The sequence below is a fragment of the Polyergus mexicanus genome, unplaced genomic scaffold, assembly GCF_030449975.1.
Source record: "Polyergus mexicanus isolate NDT 795.1 unplaced genomic scaffold, iyPolMexi1.0 SCAF_17, whole genome shotgun sequence".
NCBI lineage: Eukaryota > Metazoa > Arthropoda > Insecta > Hymenoptera > Formicidae > Polyergus > Polyergus mexicanus.
This window is the reverse complement of record NW_027223337.1, coordinates 4412178-4434322: the sequence shown is the minus strand read 5'-3', so window position 1 is coordinate 4434322 and position 22145 is coordinate 4412178. Positions and strand designations below refer to the sequence as shown.

General features: G+C 29.4%; 1 protein-coding gene across 12 annotated transcripts in view; it reads right to left on the bottom strand.

Moving 5' to 3' along the window:
- Positions 1-22145, bottom strand: part of LOC138940476 (orexin receptor type 2) — a 46187-nt gene that overhangs the window by 8252 nt on the left and 15790 nt on the right. For 10 of the 12 annotated variants that reach the window (XM_070309408.1, XM_070309411.1, XM_070309416.1 and 7 more), the window contains 4 exons: positions 7178-7325; positions 6646-6864; positions 3580-3739; positions 2218-2330 (listed from right to left, as the gene is read on the bottom strand). In XM_070309408.1, the coding sequence (XP_070165509.1) occupies positions 2218-2330; positions 3580-3739; positions 6646-6864; positions 7178-7325 (640 nt within the window). Of the gene's footprint in view, positions 1-928; positions 1229-2217; positions 2331-3579; positions 3740-6645; positions 6865-7177; positions 7326-22145 lie in introns of all 12 variants that reach the window. The other 2 variants (XR_011448003.1, XM_070309418.1) reach the window with 2 other exon arrangements.

The following is a 22145-nucleotide window of genomic DNA, read 5'->3' as shown; positions in this document are numbered from 1 at the left end:
GATACAATCCCAACACAGGAAATTCAGATATTGAATTCAGAAATCGGACAAATAATTACCCGAAAAAAGTTAAAATTATCCGTTTATTGTCTACTTAAGATATGGAGTTTAATATTTATATAAATAAAATTTTAATTTTTATGAATTAAATTATTTAATCATTATCAATTTTTTAAACTTGTAAATAATTTATAAAATAGCGATGTTAATTAGATAACAGAAAATTGTTCAATAGTTCCCATTTTTATATAAAACCAAAAATTTGATAATAATTTTTTAATATGCAAAATGCTTCAAATTTATTAGATAAACTTGGAGAATATATAAAGACATCCACGAGAGACGAGAAAAAACTCGTTGTAATTGCGTAAATTCACCATCTTTTTTCTTATCTCTCTTGGATGTTTCTATATGTTCACAAAGTTTATGTATTAAATTTGAAGCGTTTTGCATATTTGTAGCAATGTATTTAAATATTACAAATACATTGCATCATAACATTACTGTAGTCTTACATTGAAATATTTCTGAGGGCGGACATTTCAACGTTGCCGCAGGCTTGCAGTAACATTGCAGAAACATTTCGCAACTTCTATGCAATATTACAATGTTTCAATGTAAGATCTATGCAATGTTTTTGCAATCTCTCGGTGCTGTATGGGATATCTGACAATGATACTCTATTAATAATATTTCATGATTATTTTAATTAATATGATGCATTAATAAATAAATTTGTATCTTGTATAGCTAATAAGTCTATACCAATTTTTACGGTCTTACCAGTCTAGAATTCTTTAATTATCTTTGAACCTATTACCTATAAATTTTCTAATAGAGAGATTTTCATAATAATATAATACTTCATCCGAGTCTAATGTAATAGGAGGAGGGAGGAGGGCAATAACTTACAAGGGCAGAAGCTTACCCTAACGCACACGATCGATTTAACGAGTATCGATATGCGAATCCGTTCTTATTCCGACGTCGAATGCCGTCTCGGCCACGATGCTTGTTCGTATAGGTGCGTCAAGGTGTATTTTTGTCGGTTTCGTTACTCGTTTCGCCGCATGTCAAAACGATCGATTTCGCAAGCTCGTATGGCATCTCCTCGTGTATTCATCTCCGTACGGCAACAGATGCCGATGGGCCGCCGATTGCGTAATCATCTGTTTGCTAGGCGAGCCGCACTTTTGAAAACTACAACGGAACTCTTGCCGGAACTTACCTGCAAAGTAGAGCACCGAATAATTCCCCATAACTAGATTTGGCGAGCTCATTAGTAGCCGGCATATTTGTCTGCGACCATATTTAATCTTCAGTTCCGTCTTACATTTAATCTTCATAAAACGCCGTCTGAGACCCATTAAATCTGCCTTTGCTCGGAATATTCTCCTTATCTATTATTCTTCAATGCAATCCCAATTTTGTAACCAAAATTTGTAAATTAACTAAAATTTAATTATTCTCGCGAAACTACAATACATAGAGATTTAATATGGATCTATGCACGTAATATATGTAATTTGATAATACTTGCTGAAAGGACAAGTATTACATTTATGTAAAATTAAATCTAATCTTAATGAAGAAACATCTGACCATTTATAATATATATACATATATAAAAAAAGTAATATTTTATGAAGAAATTCATGAAAACATTCATGTCTTTTTCCATCCCTTTTTGCGCGTTTGCTCGGTAAAAGATGATAAACGAGAAATTCTTTGAATTATAATTAACAAAATCTTAATTGATTAAATTGTACAGTTTATATGTTCAGTACAGCATTTATAGAAAACTTATTTATTTTGTTCGTGATTGTATCGCGCGAGTTTGTCTAGGAAAGGCAACGTTTTACGATGCGGAAAAAATGAATTGAGATTTTTGACAACTGCTGTCGCGACAGCTAATATCGCGTGAAAAATAGACCAGTTTTACATGGCGAAAAAGCAGCAACCGACATAACGACTCGTGCGAGCATTGCCCTACTGACGTGTCATGCATTTTAATACAAGTCACTTTATACTTGCGGTAATTTTGTGTAACATCGGAAAATATTACCGTATATTTATGTATTCTATACGAGATATATCTCAGAATAAATTTGTCGTAAATGGAATCAATTTTTTTATCGACGATGTTAGAGATTAATTTCAGATCATGCATTAAAAACGCTTAAAAGCATCGTATTAATATGCGCGAGTTAATCTTACCGCTCATAAAGTTGTAGATGACTGGATTCACCGCACTGTTGAAATAGCAAAGCCAATGGGCGATTAGACTAAAGGCAATGGTCCATTGATTTGACGGTAAAGCCATGGTACATCTAAAACAATAAATTGTAATATGTCAATTATATAAACCCAACTAAAATAAACCGATCAAAAAATGCTTATTTTTGCAGAAAATACTCTCGTATATTGTATCTATGTAAAAAGAATTACTAACTCAAATTAAAGTAACTTATCTAAATTCTCCCATTAAATTCTTTTTACTTTTGATTTCTCCTTACCACTTACGAAAATCAAAATAATCTATCTTATCTATTTGCTCTCTATTTTTTTTATGTATATGTATAGAAAGTCCCAGACTTTCAGCGGGCTATCTTTTATGTACGTATCTCTCAATGAATTCTTTGATTAATTTAAAATCAATATTTTCTCAATAAAAAATAGTTGGAGAACTATATTTTTAAATTATAAACTAAATTATAATTAAATTATAATTAATAATAAAGTGCTAAACTTTTGAGAATTTAGCTGATTTCTTATTTAATGTATGAATTTTATTTTATGTAGACTTTATTTTAATATATTTGTAACTTGAAAATCATAAAAATATATAATGTCGAAGATTGAAACAAATGTGAATGCGGCAAATGATAAAATCACTCTATAAAATAGCCATTAAACTGGTAAAAAATTTATGGACAAAAAATATACAGATCTGGGAGACTTTGTATATAAATTATCAAGTGATAGAAATATATAAAGGGAATAACGGATGCCGTAGAAATAAAAATAATTTACATCATATCGGAAAAATATTTTTTGCTTCGAAATTGAAAATATCATAAATTCTTGGTTGTCAGTATACATATTTCGTATTTACGCATTTACGCATTTTTTTTTTTATAGAAATTATTTTTATTTATGAGATACAAACGGCGTGAAACTCGAAACGAAATATTTTTAAAATTTTACAAGATTAACGATTGTGATTATCTTTTCTATTTTATAATTTCTTAAATAATATGTATCTTCTTAAACTCATTCTTAATTTGATATTATTTTACTAAATTTAATAGAATTCGTATTGATAAAAAATAACACATATTACACTTAAAACTTAATGTCATTTCGCATGTTAAAATAATTTTGATATAATGAAAGCTTTACTTTATCTGTTGAAATAAATTTCAATATCGAGTAGTATCGACATTTCATATTAGTAAATACAATATTTCAATGTAATGTTTACATAAGCTATGCATTAATTCCTATGCTGACACGTTACTATTGTATATACACGAGAAAATACTGCAATAATATTGCAAATCGTATCAAGAAACGTACCTTAAAATAGCGAGCAAATGTACTGGGAAGAAACATATTGCAAATGTAATAACTATGACGACTAACATCTTCGCCGCCTTCCGTCGAGATCTCAATTGTCCCTCTGGATTTCCACTTCTGGACAATGGAATTTCTGTCGAATGACATATTCTAGTGGATACTGTAGAATTTAATAAACATTGATCAGTTTTTAATTAATCATTATATCTTTTAAATAATATATATTAGAAAGATCATTTCTTTTTCTGAAATGATTATTTATTATGAAAAATATTATACTCGAATTTCATTTATCATTCAGCAAAGTTCAGCGTAAAAATTTTAAAGTTAGCGCCAAACTACGCGTGTATTCGCGATTCGTTTATAATTCATGAATAATTTAGATGGAAGGCTCGCCAAATTCGTCCAATCGGATTTTTTTATACTGTTCATAATTTCCAATAACGAATCGCGAATTGCTAATACGCGTATTGTCTAGCGCTAGCTTAACAGATTAGAAACAAAATAGAATGTAAATAGAATTATATATATTATCTTTAACATTAATTTTAACATCAAAATTTAGAAGTTTTACTTATTTTTGAAACAATGGTTTTTTTTTTTTTCGATTTTGGGAATTTATTGTGAAATTAATTATTTATATTTTCTCACTAAAAATAAAGGGATTGTTTTTAGAAAAAGTTAATAATTATAACATTTTTAGAATTAAGAATTATACGAATTTATATATTCTAAAATAAAAAGAATTGATAGGTACATATGTTTCGTCAAAGCTAAACATAAAATATTACAATTATTCTGTTTTATTAATTTACGAGAAATCGAAACGTTTTTTAAAATTTATTTTGTCAATTTTAAACTTTTCTTATTAGTTATGCTATGTTTTATTTTACATTGTTTTCTTTTGCATTTTATGCAAAAAAAATTTTTATTGTACATATTCTATTATATGTATATTTATTGTGAAACATATATAGTATAATTTCGACAATTTCTCTCGTTTACACGCAGAATTACTGCAATTATATTGTATTTCAAAATGTTGGAAATTATATTATATTTCATAACAAGTGGCTTACATCATAATCAGAATATAATTTCAATTTCAAAAGAACTAGTTTTATTATCATATGTACTTAGCTCGAAGTACTCGAGTTACTTAATTTAGTTTTAAATACTAAGTAAGTATTAAATGTACTACCCATACAGCACAGAATATTGCAATTACATTGCCGCAATGTTACAATCTTGCAAGTTGCAATGAAATATTGTTGAGACATTATTGGAATATGGAATTGTAATATTTTATGAGAATGTTGCAGCAACATTTCAAAAACATTACAGTTAAAAGACAGTTTTTGATAATCGCTACTTCGTTCGTTTACCGCTATGCGGCGCGCGTTGCGTTACCTATCCAGCATTTAAGTTTCAGTCACGATGATTACATAAAGCATGCAAAGAGCGGCTAATAAGATTAAAGATGTAACTATTTTTATCAGTTTAATTTATCCGATACAATCCCAACACAGGAAATTCAGATATTGAGTTGAGTGTTCAGAAATCGGACAAATAATTATCCGAAAAAAGTTAAAATTATCCGTTTATTGTCTACTTAAGATATGGAGTTTAATATTTATATAAATAAAATTTTAATTTTTATGAATTAAATTATTTAATCATTATCAATTTCTTAAACTTGTAAATAATTTATAAAATAGCGATGTTAATTAGATAACAGAAAATTGTTTAATAGTTCCCATTTTTATATAAAAGCAAAAATTTGATAATAATTTTTTAATATGCAAAATGCTTCAAATTTAATAGATAAACTTGGAGAATATATAAAGACATCCAAGAGAGACGAGAAAAAACTCGTTGTAATTGCGTAAATTCACGATCTTTTTTCTTATCTCTCTTGGATGTTTTTATATGTTCTCAAAGTTTATGTATTAAATTTGAAGCGTTTTGCATATTTGTAGCAATGTATTTAAATATTACAAATACATTGCACCGTAACATTACTGTAGTCTTACATTGAAATATTTCTGAGGGCGGACATTTCAACGTTCCCGCAGGCTTGTAGTAACATTGCAGAAACATTTCGCAACTTCTATGCAATATTACAATGTTTCAATGTAAGATCTATACAATGTTTTTGCAATCTTTCGGTGCTGTATGGGTAAGATCATAGATGATCTGACAAAGTTACTGGTTATATGTATCATTTACGTATTATATGCATGTATAATCGCATAAAACTCTGTCTATATATCTTTTAATGGATTATATTGAATATATATTAGGTGTACAACTTTGCTTCCGCCGTTTTCCTATAGATGGCTTTAGCGGTAAGTAGTGGTCGAAATAAATAGATCATAGACGTCATGCAATAAACTTGGGCATCTGTCAACATAACCCTATAGAAACATTAGTCGATTTGTGTCTGCATCATAAAGTTATTCTCGATTGAAAATGTCAGTTTACGAGCCAAATTCTCGTCATTTGCGGGAAGTTTTAATTTTCTGCTTCAATATGAAGAAATCTGCGGCTGAGGCTCATCGAATGCTCTCAAGTACTTATGGTGAAGCCGCTATTAGTGAAAGAACGTGTCGTGAGTGGTTTCAACACTTCAAGAACGGTGATTTTCACGTCGAAGACCGGCATGGCGGTGGAAGAGAGAAGGTTTTCGAAGATGCAGAATTGGAGGCATTACTTAATGAAGACTCGAGTCAAAGTCAAAAAGAATTGGCACGATCATTGGGAGTGGACAATACTTTGAATCATAAATGTATAACCAGTTTTTTACAATGAAGCCTCGAATTTCGGAAAAAAACGGCGGAAGCAAAGTTGTACACCTAATACATGTAAAAAAATTATAAAAGTGTACACAGCAATTATATATATTGTGTGTGTGTGTGTGTGTGTGTGTGTGTAATTATTATAAGTAAAAATGCGAAATTAAAAAAAAAATAACTCACTATAAATTTAAAAAATACATTATATTATCTACAAATGATTAAACTGATAATAGAAATAATTGCTAAAATACAAGAACTTCTTGCTTACGATTATGTCCTGGAATATCGTTTCTCCAAAGAACGCGAACAATCTGCCAATAGGTCACACTCATAAAGAGCAACGGCACGGTATACAGAAATATCAGTTTGACAATCGTGAAGGTAGCTTGACTTTTTTGACTCCACGACCAGACACATTGCGTGAATAATATAGTCTGCACTCTACTATTTGAAGGTACAATGTGCAACACCAGTAATTCTGGACTATCTGATTGAAAAACATGACATTGATAAATTTGCATTTTCTTTTCACAAAAAAAAAAAAAAAAAAAAAATAAATCTTTAAAAAACGCTGTTAACATTTTACAAACAAAATAAATAACAAGCTCATTTTTCACCATATTTGAGACATTCTGCGTATAGGCAGACTAATTATTATTTAATTAAAGTAACATTGATACACCCTATCAAGAATATGACTGAAAATATAATCCAACATATCCTGTTCAATATATATATTTATCAACAAGTATTTAAAATAATTTCTTGCTTCCAATTAAAATATTTGTATAAATAATTACCAAAAAGCAGTGCTATCAGCCAGATTACTATGATAGCGGTTTTCGCTCGGCCTGTCGTGGATTTGAATCTTAATGGGAAGCATATGGCATACCATCGGTCGATCGATATGAAAGTCAGCGTCAAAACGCTGACACTTACCGATACTGTCTGAAACAATAAATACCAAATAATTAAATTAATTATTGTTATATATCAATTCTGTAATTTATTATATCGATTACATTTTTATTCAAATAAAAAGTTATATCTAAAACAAAATACAAATTACAATTGGGATATTATTGGCAACTGAGATAAAAAAAGAAACGAGTAACAAATGTTATTTTATGCATATACTGTTACGATTAATCAAAAATTAATATTTAATCGCCTTTTCAATTCTTTATCAAAATGTTTCCGTAAATCGTCTTATTCTTGCTCTTTCCAAATTTGTCGCGAATTTTTCTACGCGATGCATTTAATATCTCTGAGATAATTTATTCATTTTTGTTTGTATACGTACATAAGAGAATTTAAATGATGTTAAGCATAATTTATTTTCCATTTAAATCTAATTAGACGTACATCAGAGAGAATATGAATAGAGTGAGTAGAGATGTAAGAAAATAAGGCTGAAAGGATTAATGAGATTCACAAGTTTACAAATTGCGATACATCTCTAATTTTCTTAGTTTGTCTTTCTATTTAGCAACGAGAAACTTTTTCTCTTTCTCTCTCTCTCTCTCTCTATCTTTCTCTCTGTCTGAAACTGTCAATTGGTTTATCAAAGAGATCGTTTCTAGCTGTGTTACTGCTTTGTCTACGTTTGTAATCGTCAAATACAATTGAATCGATTAATCGAAGCTTTGAAAATTGCAAATTGCATAATATTATATATTCTTATACAGGGTGTCCTAGACCACCCGTTACAGCCCTTTTCTTTTAAAAACTAAGCATTTTAGAGAAAAAGATTTTCAACAAAAATTGTATGGTTTTGAGGGGAACATAAGATGGTGTTATTGGTTTGACCTTGGATGGCATCGTTAAGGTCAAGTCAAGGACACCTTTAGTTTCTTAAATGGAACCCCCTATTTTTTATTGCATATTCTTATAGCTTACCTCGAGAGCGTTCCAAAATAGTATAATAAGTACTTTTTCATTAAGTACTTCTTGAGTTATTTTATATTTTAATCTGATATTTTTTATATCAAGATGTCAGATTAAAATTCAAAATAACTCAAAAAGTACTTAATGAAAAAAATACTTTATTATAGTGTTTTGGAAAGCTCTCGATATAAGCTATAAGAATATGCAATAAAAAATAGGGGGTTCCATTTAAGAAATTAAAGGTGTCCTTGACTTGACCTTAATGATGTCATCCAAGGTCGAACCAATGACACCATCTTATGTTCCCCTCAAAACCATACAATTTTTGTTTAAAACGTTTTTCTCTAAAATGTTTAGTTTCTGAAAGAAAAGAGGTGTATAGGACATCCTGTATAATTAAAATCGGAATACTTTTTCAAAATAGAAACATAATGAAAAAATTGATCTTTAGGTACGAAAAAATCGTAATGTCAAAAAGTCACCATTCACAAGATAATTAATATCCGGGAGAATCAATATATACGGAGTAGCTGCAGTGAACAAAAACAAACTGCATGAATAAAATTAATGATTGTTCTTCAAATAGATAATAAATGATTGAAGAAATTAATGTAGAAATTTCGCAGAAACAATTTTTTTTTACAACAGTTGTTATCTTAAATTAAAGACGCAACGATAACACAGAGAGATAAGAGCTAATTCGAAATTATTAAAACGAAAAATACATATGACTTCGTCTCTATTGAATTCGAATTTAATACATGTATTTCTTTCTTTGTCGAGAATCGTGCATTATTGAAATTCGATTTCGATTATTGAGATACCATTTCATCTGGCGCTATGCGATTTCTCTTCGATGCAATTTCTCTGATTTCTTCCAAATCTTCTCGTTCAAAAAAAAAAGTTTTAAAATAGTACAAAATATATGGTAGATAAATACAAATATGAAAAATTCATGTTTAAATGATTGAAGGAGAGAGAGAAAATATTTAGAGATAATATTTTCATTCGACTAGAGAGAGAGAGAGGGGGGGGGGGAGGGGGAGGGAGGGAGAGAGAGAGAGAGAGAGTACGTGCATTATAGCAAGATGAGCTAATCCGTTTTTTTAATTCCATATCTGACACGAAACAATTTCACCAACCTTCGCATTACAACATGTGTATACGGCAATGCAGCACGTTTTAATTAAATCGCGGTTATCACTCGCTGCTTGCACGTGCGGATGTTGTATCCGTCACGCTAGCGCATGTAATTCTTTCGATAGTGAAAATAGCATACGTGGCATATGATACATGTGACATTTTTCGCGACGGCGTCACATTTCTTCGATCTGGATTAATTCCTTCATCCCTATCAGAATCGTCGTTAAAATTTTCCCGACATTTTGTTTAAAATTAAAAAATTTCTGGAACTTTAAATTAGTTAATTAAGATTAATTATATAAACGACAATCGATACAATTCGAATCTTTTGTCTAAATAAATTTTGAAAAAAATATTTAATAAATACGTGATAATATTGTCCATCATATATATATACACACAAAGCACACTTTATAAAATAAATTATCAGATTGTAAAGATATATCTCTTCGAATAATATAATATTCAAATATGCGATTTATTTTTCTTCATTAAAATGTCAAATGTTTTTGAGTTATAAGCAATATATATACATAATGCCACCACTGCTTTAATTATGAAATTTTAATGAACAATCTCTTATCTTCTTAGTAATATCTCGTGTAAATCAAAAATATTACATTCACGTAGATGTGAAATATAGCTTTCGCTTTAGTCGAGATTGTTCTAACGTACTTGAAACGTGCTCGGCGATTTGCATGTGTCACATCCCATACAGCACAGAACATTGCAATTACATTGCAGTAATATTACAATCTTGCAAGTTGCAATGTAATATTGTTGAGACATTATTGGAACATATAATTGTAATATTTTATGAGAACGTTACAGCAACCTTTCTCTCAAAAACATTACAAAGAACAGTTTTCGGTAATCGCTAATTCGTTTGTTTACCGCTAGGCGGCGCGCGTTGCGTTACCTATCCAGCATTTAAGTTTCAGTCACGATGATTACATAAAGCATGCAAAGAGCGGCTAATAAGATTAAAGATGTAACTATTTTTATCAGTTTAATTTATCCGATACAATCCCAACACAGGGAATTCAGATATTGAACTGATTGTTCAGTAATCGCATACATAAATATCCAAAAAAGTTAAAATTATTCGTTAATCGTCTACTTAAGATGTAAAATAGAGTCTAATATCTGTATAAGTAAAATTTTAACTTTTATGAATGAAATCATTTAATCATTACTATTTTCTTAAACTTGTAAATTATTTATAAAATAGCGATGTTAACTAGATAACAGGAAATTGTTAAATAGTTTCCATTCCTATATAAAACCAAAAATTTGATAATAATTTTTTAATATGCACGATATTTCAGATTTTAATAAATAAACTTCGAGAATATATAAAGACATCCAAGAGAGAAAAAACTCGTAATTGCGTAAATTCACAATCTTTTTTTCTTATTTCTCTTGGATGTCTTTATATATTTTCAAAGTTTATCTATCAAATTTAAAGCGTTCTGCATATTTGTAGCAACGCATTTCAATATTACAAATATATTGCACCGTAACATTACTGTAATATTACATTGTAATATTTCTAAGGGTGGACATTTCAACGTTGCCGCAGACTTGCAATAACATTGCAGAAACATTTCGCAATTTCCATGCAATATTACAATGTTTCAATGCAAGGTCTATGCAACGTTTCTGCAATCTCTCGGTGCTGTATGGGATGCCACATATGAAAGAATTGCGACGTAATTTCTTCATTGCCAAATGAAGCGGCGAAGTTTAGGGGACGTCGAAATATCTTCCTAAAAAATTCATCGCGATTGATCGCATCGCGGGCTAGAGATATTGCATGTAAAATATCACTTCGGACGCATCGGAGTTCTTGATATAGCGTGTCACAGTATATAGCGAATTTATGCGTTTTATTGCGCCATATCTTTTTAACTCTTTTTCTCTTTATTTTTCTTTTTTTTTATGAGAAATCGCGCTCTTATAGCGATTTGTGGACATTTACCGTCATTGTGCGGTACGAACTTCGGACTTATTGTTAGCTACAATTTAAATGTCGCAAAAGAAAAATGACGCCGCATACAAATCGAAGTGGCGGCGTAATTATATGCTCGGCAAATGAGAACGCGTCGATCATACTGATAACTATCGATCCGTATACAGGATACGTTAACACACTATTGGATGTTCTTTTAAGTTATGAAAACGAATTTCATATTAACATGTAATACAAATCGCACTTATACGAAGTATTTCAGCAAGAAATACAGAGTCTAATCGAATTAAAAGAACATTCGGTGTGTAGTGCTGTAAAATAAAAAAAAATACCTATATTAAATAATCTCTAAAAGAATTTCTTATTTGCTTGTTATCTCAGTCCCCTATCGGTTTTTATTTACATTATTTTATCTATATATTATGCTTTGTTTTAAATATAATTATTATTTTGTAAATATTGTATAATTTGTAATTTTATTAGGGAATTTTTAAACATTTATTAAAATGTCTTGGAGTACACGTGTGTGATAGAGGAATATTTTAAATGATAATTTAACGAGTAATAAAATGTATGTCGAACTTGTCTTCTCTATCAACTCGTTTTCGCCAAACTGATTATTGCAACGCGGAAGTGCGGTATTAGTTTAAAGTGAGTTCAAACGGCGAGATTGGATTAATATATCCGTTCTAAGTGAGTACGAACAGACTCTGCACGCGACAGTTTCCGCTGTTCCCTTTTCGAGTTCCGTTTAGATGATGTGATGTCATGATTTAACGCAAGTAACATTTGCATAATTAATAATTAAATTATTTAATATTTTTAGATATGTATATACTTTTTTTTTTAATTTATTTTACATTAAAAACACACGGTTTTTCAATTGTAATATTATAAGAGAAGAAAGAAATGATCTATAATTAAGGAAAATAATGAGAACAAGGCTTTTTAACTTTTTCACAGCGATTCTAAATATCCTTGCATGTTTTTCTCTGACATTTCTTTTGACATTTCTTTATAGCATGTGGGAAGAAGCATACATCAACTCTAATGATCATTGACCTTAATTAGTATACATTAGCAGTATTAAATTCACAGCAGTATCTTCTGTTTTGTACTATTCGCCATTTGCAGATCAGTAAACTCAGTTTAGGATCTTCGTCCATTCGTTATACATAGATATCCAATGCACAGGACTCTGTTGGCTCTTTGACAATAATTACACGTCCTTAGATAGATCCTTTGATGTGGCGAAATTCATAGATCTTGAGTGCCACAATATCGTCCTTGCAATGCTAGCCAGAAAGCATATTCTCTACATGATTTTCAGAGATATCTAATTCTTTCAGAGGACTTAACTCTTTTCGTACAATATATGCATCATTGAGATGTATTAAATCAATTATTAATATATCAAATATATTAAATCATTTTAAATGAAAAGTAGAAAATTTTCTTAACGAAATTTGAATTTTTAATTTTTAATTTATCTCAATTATAATGATATCGATATATTTGATATATATATATATATATATATATATATATATATATATACTATTTAAAATAAATAATTATTTGTCAACAAACAGTTTCAACATGACATTTTTTAAATTCATATAACTTTAGATCTTTTGCAGTTTCATTTCATTTCAAGAAACAAAAGGTAAAAAGTTTTGAGTTGTGACGGTTTACTTCGCAAAACTAACAATATGTTATATGTACGCCTGTACGGTTTGTTAGCAATATTTCAATTCTTTATTTGAATGGGAACGATCGATCAAGCTGTATACGTAGCGGAAAGTACCGCAATTTTATACAGTTTTATATTTCCAATGATGTATAACGTTTCGGAGAAAATTTTTATGCTTAGATTTTTTTTTTTACTCAAACGACTTTATTATTTTTCTAATTTCTCGTCATGTATTTAGTAAAATTAAAATAATTTTACATTCAATATGAAAGAAACAGGTTTCTACATATTAAATGAATATTTTAAAATTACGATTTACATCGTTATCTTATGTAATATTTTATAAGCGTAACGAGCAGAAATTGTGTTAAGCGGCTTATTCATATAAGAAATTTTGGTATATTATCCTTTATGAGACGTAAAAAGATATTTACTACATTTTGCACATCTTTATCAGATATATAAGAATGTATAAAATATGTTATTATATCGAAAAAGCCTGCGTGATTAAGATTTAATAATATGATGAATGTGTATTATTCTAAAAACATTTGCACTTTTTTTTAAATTTTGTATTCCATCGTGCCAACGTTTTTTTACATTCATCATACAATATTGTTTAATCTTTAAATATATATATATTCTGTCGTTACATTTTTGTACGTTTCCAGATCTTAATTTCTTTTTCCAGATTTTTGTTTGCTAACAGTATGCTAATTAAATTAATAAATTATCGTACATAGTAAAATTAACTATCATCCGCGACAAATTCAACAAGTGATATTTAAATGTTTGATACATTTTTACATGCGAATACACGTGTGTTAGCCCATACAGCACCGCAAGATTGCAACAACATTGCAGCAACATTTTTCTACAAGATTGCAACATTGCAGAAACATTACGAAATGTTGCTGCAACGTTGTTATAATATTGCAGCAACAGTAAAATGTCCGCCTACAGCAATATTGCAATATAACATGCGCCGCATAATGGAAAACGAATGAACTAGCGATTATTGAATACTTTTTTTGTAATATTTTCGGAATGTTGCTATAACATTGCTAAAGTTATATTGTAAACTAATGTCTTTGCAATATTTCTGCAACATTAAACTGCAATATGCAATATTACAATGTTGCAGCAATGTTGTTGCAAGCTTCAGTGCTGTATGGGGGTGTGTTACATTTGTCAACGTCACATATAGAAAATGTTACATTCATGTATGAGAGAAATGTATAAGAGTAGTCGTTAAAATAAAAATGTGTGCTTTCTTTTTCTGGAAATAAATGGTATAATGGAAAAGCAATGTCGCTTCAAATTGTATATTGCAAATTGCAAAGAAAAAAATATTAAGTTTGCGACTGCGTATTTAAAAAATGTGCAATTTAATCCTCGCACACTTATTTATATTATGAAAATCACGCAGAGTTTGAATTGTAATATTACGTAGAGTAACTACTCGGCGAGTTGCGAGCAATTTCTCATGAGAAACGAGAAAAGTGGGCTTTTATTAATGCCATTTCGTCGTCAAGAAAAAATATGCTCATCTCATACCCTCGCTTGTATCTTAATACGATCATCCTCCTGCTCGATAAGTCTCGCGAATGTCATATGTGCGTATACATCGTATATATTATTGTACGTTCGATATTACTTGTATATACTGCTTTAAAGCTACGATCTACAATACCGTCATGAAGGTAATGAATAGAATCTAATGAGATGGACAATAGGAAGCAACTACAATATTGTAAGATAATGTAATTACGTTTATTGATTGTCGAACCAGATGACACATTGTATCTTGTCTCACAAAATCGACCCTACATATCATGTAAATTGTGTGATTTCATATAGAATCGTGATATAAATATTATTTTCATACAGAATTGGTCGAAATCTTTCAATAATAATGTCGAGTAATTAGATATAGTAACGTATTATATATTAATCATTACAATCGTCATTTTTAGAATCTTTGCATCTATAACATGTGTTTAAAAGGAAATGTGGAAAGTTAATTTATTTTTGAGAGAGATATTTATATAAAATGGATTATAATCCAATGATTATTTTTAGTATATTAAAAAGGAATTTTGTATCTTCGTTAATTTAGCATTCTATTCACATACAAGAAATCAAATTCGGATATATGACATAATCAAATGTTAATTTATTGCTAATTTATTGCTCTAATCTCAAATCTATTACTTCTAATGGGCCAAACATATGCTAATTTGCTCAAGAATACATACAAATACGCGAGAATGAATTTCACTTTTTTAAAATATGCTGAAACAAACGAAAGATTCTCTTTTTTTTGCAATTTGCATTGACATATCATTCTTCCGTTATACTTTTTATTCATTTTTAGAAAAACTAAGCACACATAGTTTTATTATAACGACTATCTTTATACATTACGTATATGAACGTAACCTTTTTTATATGATGTGATGTTGAAAGATGTAATATGCGTTTATTCGTGAGAACGTATATCTCGTTAAGATGTAGAAAATAAATTTTTAAATTTTGATATTAAAAAGTTTTTGAATTAAATCTTCTCACTCATTCTTGAATTTAATACTCGCGAAATAAGTTTTCGATTATTTTTTCAGTTTATTTCGAGTTTAAGATAAATAATAATGAAACACTCTGCAGAATTTAACGCTAATCTGTAAAATATTAATATATTCAAATTATATAAAGCAATTCAAAAAGTAATTAATATTTTAAAAAATAATTATAGGGCACAATTAGATATGTGTTATTCCGTGATTGCTCCATCGTCACCCGATGTCCTCTCAAATTTTCTTCTTCCCATACAGCACCGCAAGATTGCAACAACATTGCAGCAACATTTTTCTGCAAGATTGCAACATTGCAGAAACATTACGAAATATTGCTGCAACGTTGTTATGATATTGCAGCAACAGTAAAATGCCCGCCTACAGAAATATTGCAATATAATATTGCAGCAACATAGCAATATAACATATATGCAATAATGCTTTATGTATATTTATCGACATAATATCTTTAACATATGAAAAGAATAATAAGAAATTAGGCATATAAGAATCAGGATTTAGCGTGTATATAGATTTTCTGTATTATAATAATAACGAAATTATAAATTGCAAATTTTTCGGTACACATTCGACTTCCTTCAGTGACAAAGAATATCTAAGAGAAATAAGAAAAAACTCAATTTGCAATTGTGTAAACTCACAATTTCTTTGTATCCGAAATATTCAGATATCCGGATGCAAAAAGATTGTGGTGGATTTACACATACAAGTTTTTTCACATCTCTCTTGTCTTCATATAATCTCAAAATTTATTTATTAAAATCTGAAGTATCTTTTGCATGTTAAAAAATTATTATCAAATTTTTGATTTTATATAAGAATGGAAACTATTAAAAGAATTCTTAATCCAATGTCTGAGTCCCCTGTGTTGGGGTTATATCATACAATTTAAGCTAATAAAAATAGTTATTATATCTTTAATCTTATTAGTCGCTCTTTGTAAACTTTATATAATCATCGTGACTAAAAATTAAATGCGAAATAGATAGCGGAATATGCGCCGCATAGCGGTAAACGAATGAACTAGCGATTATCGAATACTTTCTTTGTAATGTTTTTGATAATGTTGCTGTAACATTCTCATAAAATATTACAATTCCATATTCCAATAATGTCTCAACAATATTTCATTGCAACTTGCAAGATTGTAACATTGCTGCAATGTAATCGCAATGTTCTGTGCTGTATGGGTAAACATAAAAAATTCGAGGCACATGAGAAAAAGTATTTAAATATTTTGAACTTAATTTTTAAAGAAATAATTATTGTGTATCGATAAAAAAAGGTTTGCAATAAAACAACACTTTATAATTTTTATGTAAACTGTTGCTTTGATTATGAAATATATATAAATTGCACGGAATGTTCGCTTCGACAGATCGTTTCAATATGTTTTAGAAACGATCGATCTCGAGAGTTAATTAATCACGTGAATTAATAATCTTCAATTATTCGCGTTGAATAATCAGATTTCGGTAGTTTCTATTACTTGTCGCCATCGTATTTCGGGAGATAACACGATATGTGTTACCGGTATCTCTCGAAATACGACAGATATCTATTATAGGAAATACCAAACTAAATATTCTCTATGAATAATTGGAGATTATTAGCCCGCGCGATTAATTAACTCTTGGGATTGATAATTTGTGGGTATGTCGAAGCAACAGCTATTTATCAAAGCAATTATTTTGCGCCATTTATACATTTTAAATAAAGGTTGAAACGACAGATTATATAGAAATTATGAATGATTGTTTTATTGCAGATTTTTTTTAAGGATAATAATTATTTTTTTAATCAGACTCGAAAAGAAGCATTTAAATATATTCCCCACTTGTTTAAAAATTTTCTCGATTTAAATTTGGAAAGCGAAATAATACACGAATTATAGAATGGAGTGATTCGAGTATGTAGGAAAACATCTGTGAACAAATATTTATGAAAACAATCATGTGATACGTTAACGATTTATTAATATTCAGCACTATAGACAATATAATATCCTGAATTAATTTTTATCTTGTAATATGTTAAATATTTCGCGATAACTTCGATCCCGTGGTATTTGTTTGTTTGCTTTGTTTGTTTATTCTGTGTCATTCTATCTCGAAGTATGATTGGGATAAGTACTAATTATAAGAGATGCCAAACGATTATATCCTGCAGACAATCAAAGATTATTAAAAAAATGCAAAGAATCAATTTTTGCGATTATCGCGTCTTATTTAATTTGTAAACACAACTCGCATAGTGTCACGCGGAGTAACGTGAAAAAACCGATGTCATTTTTAACTTTACCAAGTTTTACGTATTGATTTGATCTCTGCGATGTTTAATTAATAAGTATAGTTGTTTAGTAAAGTATATGCGTGGACACAGTGAATTCCGCTCCCCCTACCGGGAGGCTCCACTTTCGGAAGATATAACCTAACCCAAACCAAATTTTAATTTTAAATCAGAAATAGGTTTGGGTTAGGTTATATCTTTCGGAAGCGGAGCCCCCCCCGTAGGAGGAGGGGGGGGGGGCGTGGAACCCACTATGTCCACGCATATACTTTACAACGCGAAGCGAGATCCACTCTATAATTGTTGTATGGGTGGATTGGGTTAGATACGAAACGAAAATTTGGTTTGGGTTATTCTTCCACGATTCTAAGCTACACATGGAAGATACTCGCGACAGTGATCTTCACAACATATGTCAAGGTCAAAATCATTAAGTCCGTTTTGTAACGTTTTATTATCATGTGCAATACTTTAAAGTGATATATCTCGAAAACTATTGGTCGGAAATTTTTTTTTACTACTTTTCTCGTGTTTCTCTTCAGAAATGTTTTTAGAAACGACCTTTCAAATAGGGGGCCGTAGTTATCGTAATCGTGCCCATGGGAGAGAGAAATAATAGTCGTGCAAGAGTTGCTGTCTTCCACCCACTGGTTAGAATCTGGCAAACAAATGAAATGGCTGATGTGATTGAAAATTATATCAAGTTCGAGGTGCGCGCAGTTATCAAATTTTTGCGAACAGAAAAAGTGAATCAGAGTGAGATTCATCGTTAAGTTAATGGATGTTTATGGTCAGAATATTTTAAGCCGAAAGACGGTGCAACAAATTTAAAGATGGTCAAACGGTACGTTTTGAATTTGTAAGATGTGTGCCTTTTTTGGTTATTTATTTCAGCTTAAAACTGACCATAAACATTCACTAACCTGCAATGAATCTAATTCCGATTCACAACTTCTGTTTGCAAAATCTAAAATGTCATATAAAAACAGAGTTATTAGAATTAAAATTTGTGGAAATAATATTAATTTACTACTTTTGCATGTATGTGTGTGTGTGTGTGTGTGTGTGTGTGTGTAAAATTTTTTGTTTATTTTTTTATATTTTATTATTTCAAAAGTCCTTTATGCTATAGCATCTTATAAACATTGTTACTAGTTACACGAGATTTTATATATTACGTAATTGTGAATTAAAGAACTACATAGACAAAAACATACATGTATAAAATTTTATAAATTTTTATATAATTTTATGGCATGATATGTTTTGTCGTAAATATAAAGAGTAGCTTCACGTATTATACTACAAACAATGATAAATTTAAATAGGAATAATACAGTTTTTATAGTTTTATATGAAACAATTTGTTGTTTTAAAGTAATACATTAAATTACAATAATAGAGTCGCAATAAATAAATCACAATAAATATCTTTTATAAAAAAAATAAAAATAAAAATAAAAGAATCCATATATATAAAAATCTAATCCGAAATATATACAGGGTGTTCTAGACCACCCGTACATTCCTTTTCTTTCAAAAACTAATCATTTTAGAGAAAAACGTTTTCAACAAAAATTGTATGGTTTTGAGGGAAACATAAGATGGTGTCATTGGTTTGACCTTGGATGACATCGTTAAGGTCAAGTCAAGGACACCTTTAATTTCTTAAACGGAACCCCCTATTTTTTATTGAATATTCTTATAGCCTATGTCGAGAGCTTTTCAAAACACTATAATAAAGTATTTTTTCATTAAGTACTTTTTGAGTTATTTTATATTTTAATCTGACATATTTTGATACAAAAAATAAAATATTTCGTAAAATATTCAGTTTTCGATAATCTTACCGTAATGCTTTCATGTACAGAATAATGAGACAAATCAATTAGTGCCAAAAAAAACAAATAATTGTTTAAAAAAATATATTGTAAATAATTTTCTTAAAAACAATTATTTTTTATACTAATTGATTTGTCTCATTATTCTGTACACAAAAGTATTACGGTGAGATTATCGAAAACTAAATATTTTGCAAGATATTTAATTTTTTACATCGAAATATGTCAGATTAAAATATAAAATAACTCAAAAAGTACTTTAAAAAAAATACTTTATTATAGTGTTTTGGAAAGTTCTCGAGGTAAGCTATAAGAATATGCAATAAAAAATAGGGGTTCCGTTTAAGAAATTAAAGGTGTCCTTGACTTGACCTTAACGATGCCATTCAAGGTCAAACCAATGACACCATCTTATGTTCCCCTCAAAACCATACAATTTTTGTTGAAAATGTTTTTCTCTAAAGTGCTTAGTTTTTGAAAGAAAAGAGGTGTACGGGTGGTCTACGACACCCTGTATATGTCTGCTTTAAATCGACTCTTGCCTCCAAATTTTACATAAAAATTATATGTGGATATATGAGAGAAGAATTTATATATCTTCAAATTTTTCGGTCATTTTTAGATCACTCTATACGTAGGTTCAAAAATTTTTTATGCGTGTCGTTACATTACGCGTGTTATATCGCGGAAACGATAGGTCTCCGATTAATTTATCGGACAAGGACGCCGACCGGTATGTGATTGCCTTTGCTGTCGCTTTCGGCTTCGGTGCCGCAGCTGCATAGGGTACGCGGTAAAAGCGTTAATGGCTTGCATTATTTCGCTGAAACTTGTTAATGAAAGGAAATGATTTTTTACGTATAATTATAAAGCTAATACATTTGCTCCATGTATTTGTCGACATGAGAATTACATTTGGCGTTAATGAAGACAAACGAGGAAATAATGAGAAAGTTTAAAAGGAACAATGAAATATAAATGTTAATAAATATTTACGTTTAATGAATATATAATCAATTAAACACGAATATTTATTATAAATAATATCACATACTCTTTTTTAAATAATTATTCAAATGAATTTAAAGCCGATTTTTCCTTTGATATAACGAAATCAGTTTCAATGTTCGAAGATTATTTATTATCCTTAGATTAAATCAATTGAAATAAATCAATCAATCTCGCTATATAACAAATACAATAAACTACCATTGTGCGGCATCTTTGCTCGTTGATAAGGTATCCTAAAACAATGGGTGATAAAACGAATCGATATTATGCTAGTTTGACGTCGTAAACTATACTTGTCAGACGACTTTACAACACGAATAAGCTGTCGCACGCATCAAACTGTTTTTTTTTTTCGTCTTGTTGTGACTTTAATTTATCGCAGTATTTCTTTTTAACCTTTTATCCGCAAGTTGTCGAAAGATGGAATAGAAAAAATATTTCTCTTATGAATTTTATTTCAATAAGGTTCTCTAATAATACGCATGGGATTTATGTTTGAAAATGGAATAATTCCGATATTCGCATAAGATCGGATCGCATAAATTAACGATCGGCAATTATACATAAAGTTTAACAACAGAAGACTACAGGAGATAAAAATAATTTCTTAAATTCTTCTTTATAACTATAAAATATAAAGAGAACAATTTTTTAAGTCCAATTAAAAATTAAAAAAAAAATGTCCTAGATTAGAGAGATTATTTAAGATTTAAATTAGAAACGATTATACACAGGGTGTCCTAGACCACCCGTACACCCCTTTTCCTTCAAAAACTAAGCATTTTAGAGAAAAACGTTTTGAACAAAAATTGTATGGTTTTGAGGGGAACATAACATGGTGTCATTGGTTTGACCTTGAGGACACCTTTAATTTCTTAAATGGAACCCCCTATTTTTTATTCCATATTCTTCTAGCTTATCTCGAGAGCTTTCCAAAACACTATAATAAAGTATTTTTTTATTAAGTACTTTTTGAGTTATTTTATATTTTAATCTGACATTTTTTGATATAAAAAATCATTTGGTTTGACCTTGAATGGCATCGTTAGGGTCAAGTCAAGGACACCTTTAATTTCTTAAATGGAACCCCCTATTTTTTATTCCATATTCTTCTAGCTTATCTCGAGAGCTTTCCAAAACACTATAATAAAGTATTTTTTTATTAAGTACTTTTTGAGTTATTTTATATTTTAATCTGACATTTTTTGATATAAAAAATCAAATATTTCGTAAAATATTCAGTTTTCAATAATCTTACCGTAATACTTTTATGTACAGAATAATGAGACAAATTAATTAATATAAAAAATAATTGTTTTTAAGAAAATTATTTACAAT